This window comes from Papio anubis, chromosome 2 (assembly GCF_008728515.1).
Source record: "Papio anubis isolate 15944 chromosome 2, Panubis1.0, whole genome shotgun sequence".
Lineage (NCBI taxonomy): Eukaryota > Metazoa > Chordata > Mammalia > Primates > Cercopithecidae > Papio > Papio anubis.
The window spans coordinates 91518514-91528537 of record NC_044977.1 but is presented as its reverse complement, the minus strand read 5'-3'; the positions used below and the strand labels follow the sequence as shown (position 1 = coordinate 91528537).

Sequence of the window (10024 nt, the reverse complement as noted above, 5' to 3'; positions counted from 1 at the left end):
TCTCTTCTTCAACCAGCAGAAACAAACCTTTTAGATCCCTCTGGCACAGAGGTCCTAACCATGGACAAACACCCCAGAGCCCTCCATTCCCTCAGATCAGGTGCGGAGGGTATGAATCCCACCCAGGCCCCCGCTGCCTTTAAGCACCAAAAAGTGCACCAGTCCTTTCAGAGCTGTCAGTACCACTCTGTTCTGGGAAAGCCCATTCTCACAGACAAAATGTGCAAAAGGCACAACTCCGTCCCCCAACCATACCACCACCACCCCCAGCATGTCTCCAGGGCCCTCAGATGCTAGAAGCGCAGAGGTAACACACAGACTCTAGGAGAATTTAGCTGTTCTTTATTGACATAGAATTTGGGGTGGCGAAGGTAGCCCCAACCTCCAGGATGAGGTAGGTTCAGTGCTTCCAGCTCACACCTTTCCTGGGTCTTCCTTCAGTGTGACAGTTCGGTTAAAAACAAGCTGGAGGACAGAGGGAAAGGATGACCATCAACCCAGAACAAGGCCAGGGAGGCCTGGGCAGGTTTCACCCCAGACACCTCCCCCTAACTTCCTTCTTAAGCCAAAGAAGCCAAGGGACTAAGGGTCAGGAGACCCAGGTCCTCAATAACTTTGTGACTTTGGGTAAGGGACTGGATGGGGCTCTAGGCTGTAGTATTATATGGACTATAACAACCACCGTGGGGGTCTAGGGTGTAGTTTTATATGGATTATAACAACCACCATGTTTGCCCCCTACTTTAAGGAGTAAGAAAGACAGGGTGGGCTGGTGCAGTGGCTCACACCTGTAATCTCAGCACTTTTGGAGGCTGAGACAGGCATATCATCTGAGGTCAGCAGTTCGAGACCAGCCTGGCCAACATGGCCAAACCCCATCTCTACTAAAAATACAAAAATTAGGCCGGGCGCGGTGGCTCACGCCTGTAATTCCAGCACTTTGGGAGGCAGGCGGATCACGAGGTTAGCAGATCGAGACCAGCCTGGCTAACACAGTGAAACCCCGTCTCTGCTAAAAAACAGAAAAAATTAGCCGGACATGGTGGCGAGTGCCTGTAGTCCCACCTACGCCGGAGGCTGAGGCAGGAGAATGGCGTGAACCCAGGAGGCAGAGCTTGCAGTAAGCCGAGATTGTGCCATTACACTCCAGCCTGGGTGACAGAGTAAGACTCCGTCTAAAAAAAAAAAAAAATTAGCCGGGCACGGTGGCATGTGCCTATAATCCCAGCTACTAGGAAGGCTGAGGCAAGAGAATGGCTTGAGCCAGGGAGGCGGAGGTTGCAGTGGGCGGAGATTGTGCCACTACACTGCAGCCTGGGCAAAAGAGTTAAGATTCCATCTCAAAAAAAAAAAAAAGAAAAAAAAAATTAGCTGGGCATGGTGACATGTGCCTGTAATCCCAGCTACTTGGAAGGCTGAGGCAGGAGAATGGCTTGAGCCTAGGAGGTGGAGGTTGCAGTGGGCCAAGATGGTGCCACTGTACTCCAGCCTGGGAAACAGGGCAAGACTCCATTAAAAAGGAAAAAAAAAAGGATGGCAGTGTGGCTGGGCACAGTGGCTCATGCCTATAATCCCAGTACTCTGGGAGGCTGACACAGGAGGACTGCTTGAAGCCAGTAGTTCAAGACCAGCCTGGGCAACGTAGTGAGAACTCGCCTCTACAAAAAATTTTAAAATTAGCCAGGCATGGTAGTGTGCACATGTAGTCTCAAGCTACTCAGGAGACTTAGGCAGGAGGATAGCTTGAGCCCAGTAGTTCGAGGCCACGGTGAGCTATGATTGCAGCACTTCACACCACCCTGGGCAAGAGTAAGACCCCGTCTCTAAAGTAAATAAAAAGAAAGGTTATTAGCTCCCTTAATGAAAGATATTAAAAATAATTATTTTATATATATATATATATATTTTTTTTTTTTTGTAGGCATGGGTGTTTCACCATGTTGGCCAGGGTGGTCTCGAATTCCTGACTCCGGTGATCAGCCCGCCTTGGCCTCCCAAAGTGCTGGGATTATAGGTGTGAGCCACCATGCCAGGCCCCAAAAAATAATAATTAAAAAAAAAAAAAAAAAAAAAAGTCGGGCACAGTGGCTCATGCCTGTGATCCCAGCACTTTGGGAGGCCGAGGCGGACAGATCATGAGGTCAGGAATTTCAGACCATCCTGGCCAACATGGTGAAACCCCGTCTCTACTAAAAATATAAAACATTAGCCAGGCATGGTGGCAGGCGCCTGTAATCCCAGCTACTCAGGAGGCTGAGGCAGGAGAATCACTTGAACCTGGGAGGCAGAGGTTGCAGTGAGCCGAGATAGCGCCATTGCACTCCAGCCCTGGGCAACAACAGTGCAAGACTCTGTCTCAAAAAAAAAAAAAAAAAAAAAAAGGCAGCCTTCATACAAAATTTTGTGCATAGACTTATCCTCAGTACCAGTTTCCCATTAGTAGAATATGAATACCAACTCCCTCAGGTGGTGTAGATTAACTAAGGGAATATATGCAGAGCACTTGGCGCAGTGAATGGCAGCCACTGTCACTGCTGTAGATGAGGGCAAATGGGTAAAGTCAAGCACCTTTCCCTGACGGCTGTCTGGATCCACGGAGAAGTATCCAAGACGCTCAAACTGGAACTTGTCGAAGGGTCTTGCCAGGGCCACAGAGCAGTCCACTAATGCTGCCTCCACCACGTGTAGTGATGCCTGCAGGCAGGGAACTCAGGCAACCATCCAACCAGGAAGGCCTACCTCCCAAACCCTAAACCTCATGAACCTACCAGGTTCAGGTCACTTAAGAATCCACCAGGCACCTCAGTAGGATCTTCAGGGTTCTTGTGCCGGAATCTGCAGCCAGAGTGAAGGTCATACCCCCAGCTGGACAGCCACAGCAGGCAATGTGCATCTGGTACCTGCCCCTACCCCATCTCTGTTCACTCACAGTCGCTCATAGAGGCGAACCTCACACATCAAAGGCTGTGACACCCAGTGAATAAAGGCCTTTGGCTTCTCTCCAGCATCTGCCCGTCTGCAGGTCACCTCCAGACTCTCTACAGAACCACTGGGGCCCTAGAAGTAGGGGGAGGGGAGCAGCAATTAGATCTGGGAACCACAACCAGGATTGCAGGCTACACTCACATCCTGGCCCCAGCAGGCACTGCAGTAGGAAGGCTGCAGCTGGCTCTCACCTTGACAACACGCTGCAGCTCAATGACGTAGCCTGTATGCCTCAGGCCCACAGGCTGGCCCCAAGCCAGGCGCTTAAATCCTGGCTCTGGCTCCTAGACATAGGAAGTGGGGTAAACACAAGAGGCTGCAAGGGTCAAACAAGTGGTGAAGCTTCCCTACCCCCATGTCTGGCAAGGATTGGTTCATCTGAAGCAGGAAGTAGATGGACTGACAGAGATAAGGAGATGAAAGGTTCCCAGGACCAGACTCAGCAGCAAACGGGACCCTCCACCCCCACCATTTACCTCCTTGAAGTCAGTCCTCTCAATGAAGACAATGGGTGCAAACGGAACCTGATGGAAGCCTTTGGTCTCATCAGCTGGGAAGTTGGGCACCTGGATGTCCAAGGACTATAGCAGGAGACAGGTATGAGTCATACTCGGCATGAGGACCCCCATGCCCAGAGCCAAGTGTATCCCCAGCTACACACATACACATACACACACGTGTAGTACACATGTTGAGGCAGGCCCACCTTGGCAGCAGGAAAGTTGGTGATGATGACCCGTAGTGACTCCAGCACAGCCATGGCTCGTGGGGCTGTGTCATTCAGCACATCACGCACACAGGCTTCTAGAAGATGTGGCTCCATTGTGGTCTGTGCCACAGTCACTCCCACCTGGCAGGAAAGTTCAGCATCAGTCACAGCTACAATCACAAACTGCCACACTTAACCCTCAATCTGTCCACCCAACCTGCTGGGCTATACCCGGGCACAGAAGCTGTTGATGGCCTCAGGTGGGAAGCCCCGCCGTCGCAGGGCCGTGAGTGTAAAGAGCCGTGGGTCGTCCCAATCCCTGTGGATAAGAAGGTTGGTGAGAAGGCCTTTGGGAGTGCATGCCATTAACCTTTCATAAGCCAAACAGCCACACCTACCGCACAGCACCAGTTGCTACAAGCTGGAGGATCTTCCTCTTAGAGACAACAGCATAGTGCAGGTTGAGACGGCCATACTCCCACTGCACAGGGCAATAGATGTCCAGTGCATTGCAAAGCCAGAAATAGGAAGAGCGTCTGGGGTGGGAGAGTAGGGTTAGGACTGGCCAGCTCTGGAACCAGGCAGAGACCACAGGAAGGGCTGCTGGAATTCCATTGGCCCTACCACCCCATGGACCCAGCTCCCTCACCGGGCCTGGAATTCCTTGGTGCAGAGTGAGTGAGTGATGTGCTCGATGGAGTCACAGAGGCAGTGTGTGTAGTCGTAGGTGGGATAGATGCACCTGTGGGGCATAGGCAGTGGGCCCTACCATCCAGCCCTACTCTGCCCTATCCCATGGCCCATCGTCCTGCTCCGCAGCCCCCCCATCCCACCCCATTCTACACCCACCATTTGTCCCCTGTGCGGTGGTGTGGTATATACTTGACTCGGTAGGCTACAGGGTCCATCTTGCCATCCTCCATCACCAGCTTCATCCGTAGTGTGGCCTCGCCCTCTGAAAACTTGCCCTTGCGCATTGCCTGAGGAGAACAAGGACTCAGGCTGTCTCTAAGCACAGGGGCATTTCATTCTGAGCACCTTGGCCCACCCAAACCCAGATGTTCCTCTAGGACCCCACCTCAAAGAGCAGCAGTGACTCCTCCGTGGGACGGTCTCTCCAGGGTGAGGGCAGAGTATTATGGCCTTTGAGCTCCTCTACTCGCTGGTGGCACACATAAGCCAGACCCCTGTGGGGAAGGGGTGTGAGTGCCCAGCATGGCTGTGACCTAGTCAGCCTGCCTGGCTCTACGTCATGGCCCTGGCCTTACCTGCGGATGAGCTCCACAGCCCACGCATATAGCTGGTCAAAATAGTCAGAGGCATACGTCACTTTGTAAGGTGTGTAGCCTGGAGCAAAATGAGACAAAGTATGAGCAGCCAGCCAGAAACACCCAGTGGCAGGCCATGGTCCAAGGAGAGGCCCACTAACCACCAGCTCTTCTAGGCTTTGTCCAGTCCATACCCAGCCAGGCCACCATATCACAGATGGCACTGAAGAACTTTGCTTCCTCCTTCTCAGGGTTGGTGTCATCAAAACGCAGAAAACAGATGCCATTGTTGGCCTAGGAAAGTTGCACCACCTGTGAACTCCCATATCATCCATTAGCCCCACAATCCTGTTCATCAAACTAGGATATTCACAGAGCACTCTCATGTCAGATCTTTTTTTTTTTTTTTTTCTGAGATGAAGTCTCACTCTCTCGCCCAGGCTGGAATGCAGTGGCACGATCTTGGCTCACTGCAGCCTCCACCTCCTGGGTTTCTCCTGCAGCCTCCCAGTAGCTGAGACTACAAGCATGTGCCACCATGGCCAGCTAATTTTTGTATTTTTAGTAGAGGTGAGGTTTCACCGTGTTGGCCAGGTTGGTCTCAAACTCCTGACCTCAAGCGATCCACCCACTTTAGCCTCCCAAAGTGTTGGGATTACAGGCGTGAGCCACCCCAGCTGGCCTCATGTCAGAATTTAAAATGCCTTCAAGAGCTTCTCTCACCTTCCTGCATCTAAATGTCTAGATAAGGCATCTCTTACACCAACTTGGGACAGACAGCATAGCATCTTTCTAGGCCTACGGACTGCACTGGCAACTCCCCCAAATTTGAACTCACTGACTCCTCAGAGGGAGGGAGCTATTTATTCCAATAAGCTCAATAGATTCCTAGGTATCTGTCACACATGTGGTTCCTTTCCGTGGTCTCTGTCCACCTGGGTACATTATTGGGAGCAGACAGCAAGGTAGGGACATGGTATCCACTCATGGGAACCTCTAGTGGTCATCTTGCTTGCCAGGTGCCTAGACACATGCATACCTTGGCATAGCCAAAGTTGAAATTGATGGCTTTGGCATGTCCAATATGCAGGATTCCATTGGGTTCTGGTGGGAACCGGGTACGTACCTAAAATAAGGGGGATGGGAAAAGAGAAATAAAGTCAGAGCTCAGATGACCCTAAAGAAACAGAAGTTCCCTCCTAGGAAGGCCATGGTAATGGGTAAGATGGGGCAGTATGGAGGCAGCCCAGGCACTCAGGCAGGTGTTTGATGGCACAAGCTCACATGACCACATTCCCACATACCTGCCCACCAGTAATCTCCAGGTGCTGCTTTAGTAGACTCATGGTACGTGGAGTGACCACATAGCCTGGGGTCTTGTAGTTCTCACCTGCCAGAACCAGAATAAGCCTAAGGACCAGGCTGCAGCCAAAGCCTCCGACCCTAGGGGCCTGACTATAGGAGCTGCTGCCAAGATCCAGCCCTCCCTAGGGTTTTGACATGCCCACTAACCAGGCTTGTGGAACTTAAGGGCCTCGCCCCGGAGCTGCTCCATCAGAGACAGGGTCTGGTCAGCAGTCTCACCTGTGGGGAACAAAACAAGGAAAACTTGTCCTCTGGATATATTTACCATATCCTACAGCCAGAACAGAACTGAGTAGACCCCTCTTCCCTCAATTCCAGAGACAAGAGATCTAGAGCCAGACATCTGAGGCCTCTCATGCCAGTCTCTGGGCAAAGGGAACAAAGGAAACACCAGGAATCCCAGTCTTGAGACAGAAGTCAGGGTACTGAGTAAGCCAAGGGCCTGAGGAGCCTGTAAGGACTCTTCTGAGGAGGTTCAGAAGTCAGGGAGCTGAATGCCGTGACAGGAGCCTCAAGCTTCTCACCATTCTCCATCACATCTTTCGCTGTCCTCCGGTCTGTTTCTTCCAGCCGAGCTTTTGCCACCTGAAAGAAGCCCCAGGTGCTTCAGAAAATGGCATCAAATTTTCTCTTGGACAGGGTCTTGGAATCACTGTGGTCAGACACTTCCTTCCCCAGCCTGAAGTCTCACCATACCTCACCTCACCCTCAGGGACTCAGGGCCATGCCCAGCCCTACCTTCGGCTTCTTCTCCAAATCAGCCTCCAGCTTGGGGCCCAGAAGGTGGAGGACCTGAGCAAAGACCAGAGTCAGGCAGGGACAGGAGTATCCTCTTTCAAGGAGCCCCTGACTGATCCTACCCACCCACCCAAGGCTTCCTGGCCTATCTACCAGCACTGACTGAAAGATCCTACCTAGCCCAGCCCACCACTTCTCATGTGGGTCTGCTAGTTTAAAATGCTCTTGCTCTTGTTGCCCAGGCTGGAGTCTTGCTCTTGTTGCCCAGGGTGGAGGTGCAATGGCGCGGTCTCAGCTCACTGCAACCTCTGCCTCCTGGATTCAAGCAATTCTCCCCTCTCAACCCTCCTGAGTAGCGGGGACTACAAGTGCCCGCCAGCACGCCCAGCTAATTTTTGTACTTTTTGTACAGATGGGCTTTTACCATGTTGGCCAGGCTGGTCTCGAACTCCTGACCTCAGGTGATACGCCCACCTCAGCCTCCCAATAGTGCTGGGATTACAGGCGTGAGCCACCATGCCCAGCCCCCTCCCACCTTTTTTATTGTTGTTGATTTTGAGACAGGGTCTCACTCTGTACCCCAGGAAGGAGTGCAGTGGTGCAATCAGAGCTTAATGCAGCCTTGACCTCTTAGGTTCAAGGAATTCTTCCACTTCAGCCCCACAAGTTGCTGGGACTACAGGTATACACCACCATGTCTGGCTAATTTTTAAATTTTCTGTAGAGATGGGTTCTCACTATGTTGCTCAGGCTGGTCTTGAACTCCTGGGCTCAAGTAATCCTCCTGCCTTGGCCTCCCAAAGTCCCGGGATCGTAAGCGTGAGCCACCGTGCCCAGCCCTCCTGCCTTTTATCCCTTAGTGGATTCCAGGCCCTGTTCATGCCAGTCTTTGCCAGCTTCAGCTTAATGAAGCATGCCCACCTGCATGTCCACTTCATTCTTGATCATTTTGCCATCTGCCCATTTGAGCACAGCCCGAGCCTCTCCTAGAAGCATAGGCACAAGGAGCTGCAGAAAAGCAAAGAGTACTCTCCCCCGACCTCCTTTCCAAGGAAAGGTCCTGGCTGACTGCGAGAACCAGAGCCTGAGCCCAGCCAGACCACTTTAAGTCACTCCTGTTCCTTCCCCCACCTCCCTCTCACTTGTGCCCAGAAGAAAAGGCATGACCACAGAGAACAATATAGCCCCCTTCCAGGCCCTGCTCACCCATCAGCAGCCCCATGTTGAAATGGTAACGTTCCACCAGGAGCTGGGGCTGGTGCCTGTTAATGGCAGCCTCCACCTGCAGAAAGCCAAACCATGTGGTTCAGGAAAGCCACCTTTAGAGATATTCTGGGAACCCACACCCTCACTCTGGGTCTTCCTGGGGAGGGAAACTGAGCCACTCCTTTCCATGGCCAGGACTGGGGAGGCAGACGATGCCTGGGGAAAGACTCACAGCCTCCTCAATCTGCTCTGGGGTCACAATGACACCCACGCCACATTCCTGCTCAAAGTCCACAGTGTCGATGGGGTCCAAGGGGTGACTCCGCACATACTCAAGGGCAGCTGAGAAAAAAGAGCCCGTGAGTTTGTGGCATCTCTGCTCCAAGAAGTGGACAGACAGGGTCGTAATCTCATGAAACTCGAAGGACAGTCTGGCCTCCTGAAAAGTTAAGCCCTGGCACCACTACCCTAGAGGACACAGGGAAGAAAGAAGCACGTGTCGAGAGTGGATCCCCCTCAGACCCAGACAGTTTCCTTGTCAGTCTCACCATAGGCCACCCCCTCCATGCCTCAGTGCCTGTGCAGAACCAGGTGTCTAGAAAGAAACTGGAGGACTTGGCAAAAAGGGAAGACAGGGGTCTTGGCTGAAGGGAGGCATTGGTGCGAACTGGCAGGACAGGTAGGGGTCTCACCGCTTAGCTGGGGCTCAGTGTGGATCTTCTTACTGGCTATGTAGCTTACAAGGAAGGAGAGACGCCGAGTATCCCTGAGTCGGGAGGCCAAGCCATATAACAGGGTCCCGGTAGCCTTGTCAATGGTGGAACCCAGGGTCTGCTGAGCCTGGGGTCAGAGGGGTCAAGAGAGAAGCCCAGCGCTCAGTGAAAGAGCGGGACAAGTGGGGCAGGTCGGGATCTGGACCCCGCCCCGCGCTGCGTTGCAGCCTGGTACGCAAACCAGGCCGGAGGCAGAGGGGCTCGCACCTGAGTAGCGGCCTCGCGCAGCTGCGCGCTCAGAGCCGTGTTCTTGAGCGTCTCGCGGGCCTTCTGCTCGCTCAGGCCGAGGCCAGTGAAGAGCGACAGGGAGTCCAGAGCCGCCATCGCAGAGACACCGGAAACCAAAAGAAACTTAGGACCGCGTCTGCAGGTCGGCATTCACTCGCTGACCAATGAGAGCGAAGCCTCCGGGAAGAGCCAATGGTGTCCTTCCTTGGCGGTAGGGGGCGGGGCGCTCCAAGGTCGTCTACCCCATTTAAAGAACACAGGGCGGACAAACCGGCCTTTCCGGGGGCTTCGCTTCCGCCTCCGTGGAACTGGGCACTTGAAGGGGTGTTGGCGGGCGGCAGGGCTTTCGGAGATATTTGCCACGTACCTGGGAGGAAGGTGCTCGGCCCCGAGGCAGGAGGAAGACACAGGCGTGGTTTTGCTCTGACTTTTCTACTTCAGCCCTGGGAACTCCATCTCAATATAGTAATTGTCCTCGGGGGCAAATGCGAGTCCCTGTCGCGCTTTTGACGCCACAACTTTGGGGTTGTCATGGAAACAGTTGAGCAAAATGAAGCCCGGGAAATCCCTGATCCACACTCCATCGCAGAGAATGTGTGGAATGACCGATCCAGGGACCCCATAAGTCCGCCCGTTTTCACGTGCCCACTTGGACACAGCTGGCCAGGAAAGGGAAGGGATGGGTCTGGGCCAGGAGGGACCTCACATAAGTTCTGTGATGATTTGGTTTAAAATCTTGGCCTGGCGCAGTG

At 53.2% G+C, this 10024-nt stretch overlaps 1 protein-coding gene across 4 annotated transcripts; it reads right to left on the bottom strand.

The window, feature by feature from the left end:
• Positions 1–320: 320 nt before the first annotated feature.
• On the bottom strand, positions 321–9753 carry QARS1 (glutaminyl-tRNA synthetase 1). 4 transcript variants are annotated; one of them, XM_021934417.1, is made up of 24 exons: positions 9252–9753; positions 8964–9111; positions 8504–8613; positions 8272–8347; positions 7987–8051; positions 7066–7119; positions 6852–6912; positions 6475–6546; positions 6267–6352; positions 6002–6088; positions 5124–5256; positions 4963–5041; positions 4773–4881; positions 4544–4674; positions 4344–4436; positions 4093–4230; positions 3926–4013; positions 3692–3835; positions 3462–3566; positions 3177–3269; positions 2930–3057; positions 2769–2835; positions 2569–2694; positions 321–465 (listed from the first exon to the last, which is right to left on the bottom strand). In XM_021934417.1, exons 1-24 carry the CDS (start codon positions 9420–9422, stop codon positions 415–417), a joined length of 2415 nt encoding a protein of 804 aa, XP_021790109.1. In that variant the 5' UTR covers positions 9423–9753; the 3' UTR covers positions 321–414. The 4 variants fall into 4 exon arrangements, with proteins under 4 accessions (XP_021790109.1, XP_003894499.2, XP_021790111.1 ...); XM_003894450.3 differs by having other exon boundaries at positions 5157–5256; XM_021934419.1 differs by having other exon boundaries at positions 8504–8739; positions 9252–9392.
• Between the last annotated feature and the right edge of the window lie 271 nt (positions 9754–10024).